The sequence below is a fragment of the Podarcis filfolensis genome (assembly GCF_964270895.1).
Source record: "Podarcis filfolensis genome assembly, chromosome: 1".
NCBI classification, from domain to species: Eukaryota; Metazoa; Chordata; class Lepidosauria; order Squamata; family Lacertidae; genus Podarcis; species Podarcis filfolensis.
In genome coordinates, this window is record NC_139604.1 from 130,511,633 (window position 1) to 130,525,248 (window position 13,616).

Here is a 13,616-nt window from a genome sequence, read left to right on the forward strand (position 1 = left end):
CCCACCTGGAAACCTCTGTCCCCACTGTGGAAGGACGTGTGGATCCAGAACTGGCCTCCACAGTCACTTATGGACTCACTGTTAAGACTGTGTTCATGGAAGACAATCTTGCTTGGCTAGAAGTGATTGCCAAAGACCTTCTCCTGACACAGTCCATTACTGATATGCAAATGCCTACACGGGTGAAAGGTAATCAGATAGTGGAGTTGGAGAAAGCTGGAACGAGGAAGGTTCACATGTACTATCCCACTTGTACTTTAGCCACCACAGAACCAGGAATGCTGGCATAAGCCTCTGCACTGAGAACGCGATAGCAAATGACTAGCAGAAGGAGCTCTCGGTTGCCAGGCAGCGTTGCAGAAAGGGCTTGCCTCACGTGGGCGGCTGCTGCTGCTGCGTCGTGTCAGGGAAAGCCACCTTCATTATGCACCGGTTACAGCTATGCGCAGCCACAGATTCAGAGTGCCAATTACGCAGTGAACACAAAGCCTTGGAAAGAGATTGCAAAAAGGCAGCAGCAACTTGCCTGGCACCTGCGCAGTGAACAGGTGTGACTTTTGCAGAGCTCCACGACAGGCAGGTATCAGTAGGTGCCGTTTTCTTCCTCTGTGTATCTGCAGGCCAGGAAAACATTGTACCCGCTGGTTTCTGTCTCGTAAGGTAAAGGTAAAGGGACCCCTGACCATTAGGTCCACTTGTGGCCGACTCGGGGGTTGCGGCGCTCATCTCGCTTTATTGGCCGAGGGAACCGGCGTACAGCTTCCAGGTCATGTGGCCAGCATGACTAAGCCGCTTCTAGCGAACCAGAGCAGCGCACGGAAACACCGTTTACCTTCCCGCCGGAGCGGTACCTATTGATCTACTTGCACTTTGACGTGCTTTCGAACTGCTAGGTTGGCAGGAGCAGGGACCGAGCAATGGGAGCTCACCCTGTTGTGGGGATTCGAACCGCCGACCTTCTGATCGGCAAGACCTAGGTTCTGTGGTTTAACCCATAGCACCACCCGCGTCCCGCTTCTGTCTCATAGGCAGTCATTAAAGACAACACAGCCTCTTGCCCGTAAAAGTATGAGCTGTGATTTGGGTGCATGTTGGGTGAAGTTGGTTGCAGATGCAAATGTTTCAGGCTAGGAAAGGACAAACATTCCGGACATTTTCTTAGGGATGCAGCAGGGTCTAAAATGACAGGTTCATTAGGCAATAAATCAAGGCTAGGCAACTTTGTGCCTGCACAGTGCTTTGGGGGACTACCAACTCCCTGACCATCGGCGATGCCAACTGGGGCTGATGGGAACTGGAGTTTGACTGTCCCTACTGTCACAAAAGTACAGCTTGCTTCATTATTCTGATGAAGTATCACCAATGCCTGTGTCACACAGATCACTTTGTCTACAAGTGCCACGTTTGTTTGTTTTTCATTTACAGATGACTTAACCCTTTGGAATTCATTATGACAGGAATGCAGAGGCCATGGCACTCCAAATGTTTCTGAACTACAGGTCTTATCAAGCCCTGATCACTGGCCATAGTGGCAGAGGCTGATGGGGGTCAGAACCCGATAACCACCTGAAGGGCATCTCAGGTTTCCCATTTCTACAATAGGGATGGCAACCAATTCAGAGCAGACCCACTGAAATTTAGGTTAAAGGTAAAGGGACCCCTGACCATTAGGTCCAGTCGTGACTGACTCTGGGGTTGCAGCGCTCATCTCGCTTTACTGGCCGAGGGAGCCGGCGTACAGCTTCCGGGTCATGTGGCCAGCATGACCAAGCCGCTTCTGGCGAACCAGAGCAGCACACGGAAACACCGTTTACCTTCCCGCCGGAGTGGTACCTATTTATCTACTTGCATTTTGACGTGCTTTCGAACTGCTAGGCTGGCAGGAGTAGGGACTGAGCAACGGGAGCTCACCCTGTCGCAGGGATTCAAACCGCCGACCTTCTGATCCTAGGCTCTGTGGTTTAACCCACAGTGCCACCTGTGTTCCAAAATTTAGGTTAGTCATGTATATTAACTTCAAGGTGTGTATTCTGCACTGGATTCAACCCTAAATTGTATACAGTTTAAGCATTCAAACACGCTCAAAACCCATTGAAAGTTAAGTTAACAAGCGTTTTAGAACGCCACGGAATGGATCATAAATTGCCTTGCCTGGTATGGCGTAGTTGTTAGCATCTGACTAGTCCCTGGGAGACCAGGGTTCGATTCCCCACTCGGCCACGTAGCTCCCCAAGTGACCTTGGTTCAGTCACCCACTCTCAGCCTAACTTACCTTGCAGGGTTGCAGCGAGGATAAAATGGGGAAAAGGAGTACTAAATACACCACCTTGAGCTCCCTGGAGGAGTGGTGGCATATAAATGCAATAAGGAAATAATGGGTAGCCAAAGACTCATATTCCGTGGCTAGATGTTGTTATGTAGGGCCAGGGCCTTCTCAGTGATGGCTCCGACCTGGTGGAATGCTCTGTCTCGTGAGACCAGGGCCCTGCAGGATTTAACTTCCTTCCGCAGTGCCTGTAACACAGAGCTATTCCGCCTGGCTTTCAGTTTGAACTTAGCCTGATCTTTTATTCCCCTTCCTTCCCTCCTCCTCCCCTTTTTATGAAGATTACCCGCTCTGGGATCCCACAGCTAATTCTCCCCTGGTCTCCTCTCTGGCCCAAATAGGACTAATTTAGCCAGCTAGCCCTGGTGATCATCTAATGTTTATTGGGTGGATTTCCCCCCTAAATTGATTTTTGAATTCTGAATTTATTGTTATTCACGTTTTATACTGTATTTTATACTGGTTTTTTTTTGTTGCATCAATTAAGTGTTTTAAATTTGTTGTTAGCCACCCTGAGCCCGGTTTTCTGAACCAGGAAGGGCGGGGTATAAATAAAATTATTAGTGTTGTTGTTTTCAGAAGCAATTGATAGGTGCATGGTTCTGTTTTAAACTTGGCAAAAGCCAAGGTCAATTTTACAAAAAGACGATAAAAGTTCTAAACATATTAAGTGACAGTGAAGCACACAGAACGCTAATCTCGCTCCCCCCAACCGAAACAGTCATCTCAAAACGCATTATGGTGGCAAAGCTACTGTCAAAGTGAGAAATATTGAGGGAGGGAAAGGTTTCTTGCTCGCAACTGGGGCCAGCACAGCAGAGCAGTGAGAGAGAAATGCACAAAACGCTAAGCATTGATTCAAAGACTGAGGTACCAGCCAAGAAATTCAGCAGCGTAATGACTTCTGCTGTACTATCAAGGAACGTGTTACCATAGAGACAGAGAGGAAATTATTTTGCGGAGGTGCCAGGGGAGGGGGGGAGCTTCTTGAAAAGAATAGCTGTGTGGATGACTTGTGGGCAGCCATCCAGTCCGCGATCAGAAGTGAATGATACTGGTTGTTGGCTTTTTAATTAAAGATGGATCAAGATTTGGGGTTGTTTGCTAGGGAGCAGTCAAATATAATCCGTTATTTAACTTCTGGTGTGCTCCTGTAAGATGTCTATGGCACAGAGAATGTTTGATATAGAGTATTTGTATGGAGTGTTGTTTCGCCAGCCAGTCCATTTGCTTTTCCAAGCATGCACCGACAACTTTTAGTCCACCACCTCCCTCTGGTGGAGACTGTCTCTCTCTCTCTGTGCGTTATCCAAGTCCGAAGCCTGTCATTTTGTTTTTTCCCTAAAGTAAAGAGAAGGTGCCATTGCAGTTCAACCTTTGCCATCGGAATATAAGATAAAAGAATATAAGAAAATGAAGTGATGAGAAAATGAAATAATGACGTTTGGATTTGGGGATGGAAGATGATGTTTGTTTCTAGAAAGTGGTTTTGTTAGGTGTTACATTGGCATGTATGAAGTGATTAATAAGAATAAGAATAATTTATTATTTATACCCCACCCATCTGGCTGGGCTTCCCCAGCCACATTGTTTATATGTAGCAGACTGATGAAGAATTGAAAGTTCTTTAATCTCTGAACACTATCTTCTCTATTTCCTCTTGAAACTCTATCTCTTTTTTCTTACCTCTCTTTCTTTCTTTTTTTTTTTTTTGTTTATGTCATGTTTTTATCTTACTTAGATTAATTTTGGACAAAACCAATATTTTTTTAAAAAATAAATATAAGCCAGAAACATCATAACCAGACACTGGAGAGACCTGTCAGGAGTAAGCATGGACCAATGGTACCAAATAGTATGGGAAACAGCCCTACCAGAAAAATTAACTAATAAGCTGAAACTGACACGGGGACAAACAGAAGAAGACACCTTCACCCCGGTATGGCTCCCCTTTATCACATACACAGCCCAACAGGACAACGACAATAATCCACCAACAGCATACGGATCAGTATGGCTAACCTGATCCAAAACACCCACCCCACTCACACACGAAAACAAAGACCACCACAGCCAGCCACAAACAAACAATCACACCCTAGGCCAACCCCAACCTCTCTCACCACCAAAGGAACACAAGTGAACCACACAAGCACGCTGACACCAAACTCTACATACATTAAGCATAACAGAAACATCGCCACCCGACCCCACCCCCATCCATCTCCCCTCCCTCCACCCCCCTTTCTTTTCTTTCTTTTCTTTTTTTCTTCTCCCCCTAATGCCTCAACAAATGAAACGGATTTGTAAAAATGTTACATGGGGGAAAAAAATACGAGGCATTACACTTACACTGTAAAACAAGAAAACCCTTAATAATTTTTTTTTTAAAATGAATATAAGATACAGGCATTGTTAGGATCTACACACACAACCCAGACAACAGAGTCACTATTGCACGCAGCGGTAAACAGTTACCCTCCAAAATATCAAGACTATCCACGTTAATCAGGGCATTAACTGCCAAGTGGGGAAAATGTTGGGGCCCTTGGAGATTATCTGGGCTAAGCATTCCAGGCCTACCTACTCCTGTGGTCCACAAGGATCGCACAAGAGATGGATGTTTTCGTTTTATTCTGTATGAATTTGGCATTCTTATGTTATGAACTGCCCTGTGATCTTCGGATGAAGGGCAGCGAGCAAATTTAATAAATACCGTATTTTTCGCTCCATAAGACGCACTTTTTCCCTCTTAAAAAGTAAGGGGAAATGTCTGTGCATCTTATGGAGCGAATGTGTGGTCCCTGGACCCAAACTGCCGGAGTGCGAAACGCTCTTGGGCTGCTCTTTGGTGGTGGTGGGGGAGCCGCGCTGCTCTGCCGGCGGCCTCAGCTTCCCCTGCAGCCCTGGGAAGCTTTGGAGCAGTGGGCAGGCTGTGCGCCCATGCCCCGCGTTCCTGGGCTGCTGAATGGGGGTTGGGGATTCTGCTCTGCCAGCAGCCTGCCCCTTTCCCTCAAGCTTTGGAGCAGCGGGCAGGCTGTTCGCTGAAAGGGGAGGAAGAGGATGGAGAGGAGGGGGACCAAGAAGCTGGGTGAAGGGAGAGGAGGTACTGTAGGTTGCCATGAGTGGAGAGTCATGGTAGAGAGCAAAGGAGAGGGTGCAGAGAAGGGGAGAAATTGCAGACGTCACCTGAGGAGTTTGGGTGAAAGGGATGGAGAGGAGGAGGGTGGAAAAGGGGGCTTGCACGCGAAGATGGTACTTTACATCAAGATAGCGAAGAAAGTGATGTCAGTGATTGTGAGCAACTGAGCTTCATAAATTCTGACTCTAGCAGTGATGAGTTCTTGGGGTTCACAGAAGACTAGAAGAGTACTCTAACCTTAAAGTCTCTCTTCACTTGTTAATGACAGTGATGATGGTTCTTAATGCCACTGTTGACTGCTGTTCACTTTACACGGCTGTAATATGATTCTGATATACTGGTTTTTTATTAAATACGGTAGTTTATACAACATTTGATTCAGAATATTTTTTCCCTGTTTTCCTCCTCTAAAAACTAGTAGCATCTTATGGTCAGGTGCATTTTACAGATCGAAAAATACGGTAAGTCAGGTTAACAAATTGGGAAAAGGTGCCCCCACTTAAAAAAAAAGAAAAAAGATAATTAGCAAGCCAAATCAAAATCATCCCGTTCCTGGTTGTAGTTGAGCACATGCTGGCGGATGCGAGAGGAGTCGGTCCAGGTGATGAAGTCCTCCATCGCCCGAGTCACCAAGAAGGCTGGGTCCGTCACGACCTCGGGCCCAACCCGCACGTGGCCCTGCTCCACAAAGGTGACGGCCGATTTCAAGTTCTGGGCCATACGGAGCTTCAGGAGCAGGCAAGGCAGGCGGCGGCGGCAGAAGGAGGAGGCCGAGACGCGGTCACACAGCTCCAGGGAGCTTTTGGAGGCCACCAAGCCCATGGCATACAGCTTCTCTAGGAGAGCGGCAGTGCTCTGAGCCCGGAAAGCTGCCGACTCCGGCGCTTCCCCGAGGTCCCGGATGCGGCGGGCCAGCTCCCGAACCGCGCGGCTCAGCTGGTTGTAGCGGGTGTAGTCCTCCCTGCGCTGCAAGCGGAAGCGACGGAGCACTCGCAGCTCAGCAAGGTTCCCGGAGGCGGCCTCCCAGTTCACCAGGTCCAGTTTCTTGAGGAGCTTCTGCTCGTGGAACTTCAACTTGCGCACCATCTTTCCTCCTAGACGCAAAGGGCAGAGAGAGAAGCTTAGTTTTATTTTTTACTATTATTAAAGATTTTCTTGATTTACAAAAGTGTGTGCAATATCTCTCTCTCTCGTATATCTTGACTACTGTAATTCGCTCTATGCAGGGCTGCCCTTGAAGCTGTCCTAGAAACTCCAGCGGGTGCAGAATGCAGCAGCAAGGCTCCTCATGGGGTCTCTGCCATGGGAGCATATTCACCCAGTGCTTTTCCAGCTTCACTGGCTCCCAGTGGAGTACAGGGTCAGGTTTAAGGTGCTGGTTTTGACCTTTAAAGCCCTTCACGGCCTAGGACCCTCGTACCTATGGGAACGCCTCTCCTGGTATGCCCCATGGAGGACCTTAAGGTCCATATATAACAACACCATAGAGGTCCCGGGCCCTAAGGAAGTTAGATTAGCTTCAACCAGAGCCAGGGCCTTTTCAACACTGGCTCCGGCCTGGTGGAACGCTCTGCCTCATGAGACCAGGGCCCTGCAGGATCTGATTTCTTTCCGCAGGGCCTGTAAGACAGAGCTGTTCCACCTGGCCTTTGGCTTGGAGCCAATTTGATTCCCTCCCCCTCTTTCTTTTTCCTTTCTCCTCCTGTGATGAGGCTGCATTTTAATATTTTAACGTTTCAATATTTTAATGTTGTATTTTAATCTTGTTTTTAAGTTGTATTCATTCAACTTGTTTTTATTATTGCTTGTTAGCCACCCTAAGCCCAGCCTTGGCTGGGGAGGGCGGGGTATAAATAAAAATTATTATTATTATTAACTGAAACGAAGACTGCAGTCTTGGGGTATATCCGCTGACATTAACCCTGCATTCAGCCAGCTTACATTAACCCTGCATTCAGCCAGCTTCTTCTCTTCCCCCTTCTTGCCTTCTCCGTGGTCTCTTTTTGCTTATAGGATTGCACTGTCTTATGCTTAGTACTCAGATAGATGGACCAATGGTATGACTGCCTGTACCGGGAGTCGCTATCCAAGCAGGAGTCTGCTGCTGTCAGAGACTGAACCTAGGATGCTCTGCATGCAAGACAGATTCTCTACCACTGAACCACACCTCTTCAGAACTCTCTTACATTTTTAGTATCTGCATTGTGTGTAGAAAGCTTGCGATGCCTCCTAAGCGTTTAAGGATATTCGTGATGCTGATTATTTATTAAATTGTATATTGCCCTTTACCCACAGGTCTCGGGGGCGGGGGGGCGGGGGTTACAACCTGTAATCACAATATAAAAACACAAGACACATAATAAAAATAAAAGCAAAACCCAATAACTACCATCCGATCCCATTTTAAAAGGGCAGCCAGTGAAGAAATGGCCCGTTCTCGTGTTGTTAACCTCCGGACCTCTCGTGGAGGAGGTACACGAAGAAGGGCCTCAGAAGATGATCCCAGGGTTTGGGGAGGTACATTTGAAAAGAGGTATTGTGGTCCCGAGCCGCGTAAGGTTTTGTAGGTCTAAACCAGCACTTTGAATTGGGCCCGGAACCTAACTGGTTTATAATTGATTATAACGTGTTTAGCTAAGCTTCTCTCTGACCTGTCAGGAGTAAGCATGGACCAATGGTACCAAATAGTATGGGAAACAGCCCTACTAGAAAAATTAACCAATAAACTGCAAATTGACACGGGGACAAATAGAAGACGACACCCCTGAGTAAGCAGTTCAGCCAGCGATTTTGCAGAATATGTGTTCCAGACAACTTGGGACCTAAGAAGGAAAATGTAGACCCCGCAAAACCATGCACTGTGCCCTGCCAAATATTTGACAACACCACTAGCAACAGGGGGGAAACGGACGAGAAGATAATCCTATGTAGCTAATTGGCAGGATAGAATAGTTAAATGGATATACAGCGTACTTTCTGCCAAGGTATTCACATTGTGGAACACCCTTCCATGATGACAAGGAGATAAGTAACTATACAACCTTCAGAAGACATCTGAAGGCAGCCCTTTTCAGGGAAGTTTTTAAATGCTGAATGTTTTATTATGTTTTTATGAGTGTTGGCAGCCGCCCAGAGTGGCTGAGGCAACCCACATGAGCGGGGTAAGAATAATAAAATTATTATTATCATTATTATTATGTCAGTTTATGGGAGTGTAATGGCTGGGCCCATGGAAAACACCCCAGCTGCAATCGCTGCCATCTCTACTTAGAAGGATTAGGTAAGGGGACACAAACATCTGCTGGAAATCGACTGCACAGAAAATATTGACAGTATTAACTGAGGTCATACACCCCGCCCTGGCATAAACCTGGCTTTTATAATAATACCATATGATGCAACAAAAATATGTATTTTTTAAACTGTTTACCATGTCTCTTTAGCTCTTGCTATACATCCCTATCTCTATACCTGATGCACAAAGGAAGATCATAAAAAGTTTTCATGGGGTATTACCACTACAAATATTATAACCATTATACCTGAAGGAGTGTCTCCGCCCCATCATCCAGCCCGGACACTGAGGTCCAGCTCTGAGGGTCTTCTGGCGGTTCCCACCCTGCAAGAAGTGAAGTTGCAGGGAACCAGGCAGAGGGCCTTCTCGGTAGTGGCGCCCGCCCTGTGGAACACCCTCCCATCAGATGTCAAAGAGAAAAACAACTATCTGACTTTAGAAGACATCTGAAGGCAGCCCTGTTCAGGGAAGTTTTTAATGTTTGATGTTTTCTTGTATTTTTAATCTCTGTTGGAAACCACCCAGAGTGGCTGGGGAAACCCAGCCAGATGGGCAGGGTACACATAAATAATAATAATAATAATAATAATAATAATTATTATTATTATTATTATTATTATTATTATTCCCATTCCTATTATTATTAACCAGGCTCAGCGAAGTATCTTGATTTCAAAGTACAGACAGCTCTTTGATAAGTGATCAAGGAAGAAGAGCCCAGCTGGATCAAGCAAAGGCGCCTTGAGTCCAGCTTCTTAGTCTTACATTGGCTGGCCAAAGGCCCATGGGATGTATACAAGCAAGAACCAGGTAGGTCAACATTATCCCCACGTGTGATTCCCTGTAGCTAATATATAGCCCTTGTGCCTTGCAACCATCGACAGCCCCCTCCTCCATGTATTTGCCCAATCCCCTTTCAAAGCCATCTGACTTTGCGGTTGTCACTACGCCTTGTGGCAGTGAGTTCCACAGGCTCACCGCCTTGCAACGAAACTACGTGCATTTCGTCAACGCGAAAAGTGGGGGCTGGATCTCGGAATCAGTGTGACGAACTGTTTCAAAAGGACTGGAACAAATTTACATTTTACATGAAACAAAATTGTAAACATTTGAAAACGTTTGTAGGCTTGAATTGAAATGTTTTGTAATGTAAATACAAGGAACTGATTTACCGATAATAAGGTGAAGTATTATATTTTGACAAAGGGTAAAGAAGTACTTATAGAAATGCGAAGAATATGGAAAGTTATGTGGAAGTCAGAAAGAGGGAGGGAAGGAGGTCGGTGCTCTTACAGAGTAATATATTAAGCCACAGAATTATGTAACAAAATAAAATAATAATAATAATAATAATAATAATAATAATAATAATAATAATTATTTATTATTTATACCCCGCCCATCTGGCTGAGTTTCCCCAGCCACTCTGGGCGGCTCCCAATCAAGTTTTAAAAACAATACAGCGTTAAATATTTAAAACTTTCCTGAACAGGGCTGCCTTCAGATGTCTTTTAAATATAGGATAGCTGCTTATTTCCTTCACATCTGAAGGGAGGGTATTCCACAGGGTGGGTGCCACTACTGGTTCCCTGTAACCTCACTTCTCGCAATGAGGGAACCGCCAGAAGGACCTCGGCGCTGGATCTCAGTGTCCGGGCTGAACGATGGGGGTGAAGACGCTCCTTCAGGTATACAGGACCAAGGCCGTTTAGGGCTTTAAAGGTCAGCACCAACACTTTGACGTACTGGGAGCCAATGCAGATCTCTCAGAACCGGTGTTATGTGGTCCCGGCGGCCGCTCCCAGTCACCAGTCTAGCTGCCGCATTCTGGATTAATTGCAGTTTCCGGGTCACCTTCAAAGGTAGCCCCACGTAGAGCGCATTGTGGTAGTCCAAGCGGGAGATAACCAGAGCATGCACCACTCTGGCGAGACAGTCCAGGCAGGGAGGGTCTCAGCCTGCGTACCAGATGGAGCTGGTAGACAGCTGCCCTGGAAACAGAATTAACCTGTGCCTCCATGGACAGCTGTGGGTCCAAAATGACTCCCAGGCTGCGCACCTGGTCCTTCAGGGGCACAGTTACCCCATTCAGGACCAGGAAATCCTCCACACCCGCCCTCCCTCTGTCCCCCCAAAACAGTACTTCTGTCTTGTCAGGATTCAACCTCAATCCGTTAGCTGCCATCCATCCTCCAACCGCCTCCAGACACTCACACAGGACCTTCACCGCCTTCACTGGTTCTGATTTAAAGGAGAGGTAGAGCTGGGTGTCATCTGCATATTGATGGACACCCAGGCCAAACCCCCGATGATCTCTCCCAGCGGCTTCATATAGATATTAAAAAGCATGGGGGAGAGGACGGAACCCTGAGGCACCCCACAAGTGAGGGCCCAGGGGTCCGAACACTCATCCCCCACCACCACTTTCTGGACACGGCCCAGCAGGAAGGAGCGGAACCACCGTATAGCAGTGCCCCCAGCTCCCATGTGAATATGATTGTTATGTACTGAGTTGAATAGGATCCAAACTGCAGCAGTCTGATTGGTCCTAGAACAATAGGATCCAAAAGGCAGCAGTCTGATTGGTCCTAGAACAATAGGATTCAGAATGCAGCAGTCTGATTGGTCCTAGAACAAGGCAGCAGTATGATTGATTGGCAGGAACCACCCAATCATGCTCCAGATAGAAGTGAATCCACAACCTGATTGGCTTACAGTAGAATTCCAGAATTAGCCAATCATGTGCAGCCCATTGTGTAAATAATGTATATAAAGCAGATACTTTGAGGGGACTTTCATTCATTCCTCCTCACCACTATGAGCTGAATAAAGAGCATGAAATCACTTTGCGACTCTGAGTATATTTCAATGATTTAAGTGGAAAACTCAATAAAAATTATTTTTTAAACAATGTGGGAGCTGGATCTAACAAATAGAAACCAAGGAGACAGGAAAGCCAGAGGAAAGAAATATTTACCCCCACCCCCAAAGAAACACCCCAACCACCAACTGACCTGCAGCGGCTTCACAGGCAGCAAAAATCAGGCTCTGCAAAAGTCCTGGGGAAACCAGCACCAGAATCAACCACGTGGGGAAAGGGCAGCGGAAGTTCCTTTTCCGGTCCCTGAGCTCCGCCCGCTTCCTCTTCTTGTTGAACATAGATATAATAAATGTGATATGGGTGTGCACTGCACATCTTCCGGGTTCCCTTGGAATATTCCTCTCCGACAGTAACAAATAGAGAATAGTCTCCCCCCAGCAACTTTTTAAAAGCAATATATTCTAGACATATTTTATGATTGGGTGCAGTCTCAGGCAGGGGCTGCAAAAGGGAGGCCCAAACGAAGTGTAGCTGAGGTTTCATGCGGACAGCTACTAGGTGAGAGCTGAGTTCGGGGTGCAGGGGATCAAAGGTGCACAAACTGTCCCAGCAAGAATGTGATGTGCCCCCCCCCAGCCTTCCACTAACACCCAGGCCAGTGCCGGATTTACGTATAAACTAAACAAGCTATAGCTTAGGGCCCCACTCTCTTGGGGGCCCTCAAAAATTTTAAAGGAAAACAAAACCGGATGTACATTTCCAAAATATAAGATAAAAAACCAATAAAATAAAACCTACATACAGCAAGAGTGTTTAGCATTGTGTAGGCTCCTATGATGTAAGTCATGGGCCCCGCCTGGTAGCCTGCTCCCTCTAATAATAATAATAATAATATTAATAATAATTTATTATTTATACCCCGCCCATCTGGCTGGGCCTCCCCAGCCACTCTGGGCGGCTTCCATAGAAACCAAAAATATCACTGGTTTGCTCCTTTCTATATATAGGGTGATCGCTGAAGAATTGATGCTTTTGAATTATGGTGCTGGAGGAGACTCTGGAGAGTCCCATGGACTGCAAGAAGATCCAACCTCTCCATTCTGAAGGAAATCAGCCCTGAGTGCTCACTGGAACGACAGACCCTGAAGCTGAGGCTCCCATATTTTGGCCTCCTCATGAGAAGAGAACTCCCTGGAAAAGACCCTGATATTGGGAAAGATGGAGGGCACAAGGAGAAGGGGACGACAGAGGACGAGATGGTGGGACAGTGTTCTCGAAGCTACCAGCCTGTGTTTGACCAAACTGCGGGAGGCAGTGGAAGACAGGAGTGCCTGGTGTGCTCTGGTCCATGCGGTCACGAAGAGTCGGACATGACTAAACGACTAAACCACAACAACATATATAGGGTGTCTACATTCTGCATGGACTGGTTGCATGGCAATTACTTTGATAAAATACATATTTTGTTACGTGCAAATGGCTTGAGACACCTATTAGGTCCATCAATTACCATATAGCATATATTCAACACAAAAAACAGCGGCAATTTGTTGTTGACAAAGGACAGCTGGACATATAAAAGGGCCCCATTACCTTAGGGCCTAAATCTAGCCCTGCCATAGACATCCCATTTACAGTGGGGTTTTTAATTTTTACTGATTAATTTAAAAGTTGATATCATCAAGTAAAGATTCCAAGTAATATCAGGAATAACTTGATGATAGTAAGAGCTGTTTGACTGGAAAAGAGGTGGTGGAATTCCCTTCCTTGGAGGTTTTTAAGCAGAGGTTGGGTGGCTATTTGTCACGTATGATTCCTGCATGGGTTCTTATTGCACGGGGTTGGACTAGATGACCCTCGGTGCCCATTCCAGTTCTACAGTTCTATTATTCTATTATTTAAAATTCTTTAAAAAATAGAATCAATATTTGTCTCTTTTCACATTAAATAAATAACACCTGATTTTTTTTGGGGGGGGGAAACACAACAGAAATTCTGTTGCTTGCTTGCCGGTTGCAGTAGAAGCTACGTT

General features: G+C 46.3%; 1 protein-coding gene across 1 annotated transcript; it reads right to left on the bottom strand.

The window, feature by feature from the left end:
• Positions 1 to 5,795: 5,795 nt before the first annotated feature.
• Positions 5,796 to 6,554, bottom strand: IMP3 (IMP U3 small nucleolar ribonucleoprotein 3; the record flags this gene model as incomplete). The annotated part of the gene is made up of 1 exon (XM_083621171.1): positions 5,796 to 6,554. The coding sequence occupies one exon, from the start codon at positions 6,552 to 6,554 to the stop codon at positions 5,991 to 5,993; it is 564 nt and encodes a 187-aa protein (XP_083477297.1). The 3' UTR covers positions 5,796 to 5,990.
• Between the last annotated feature and the right edge of the window lie 7,062 nt (positions 6,555 to 13,616).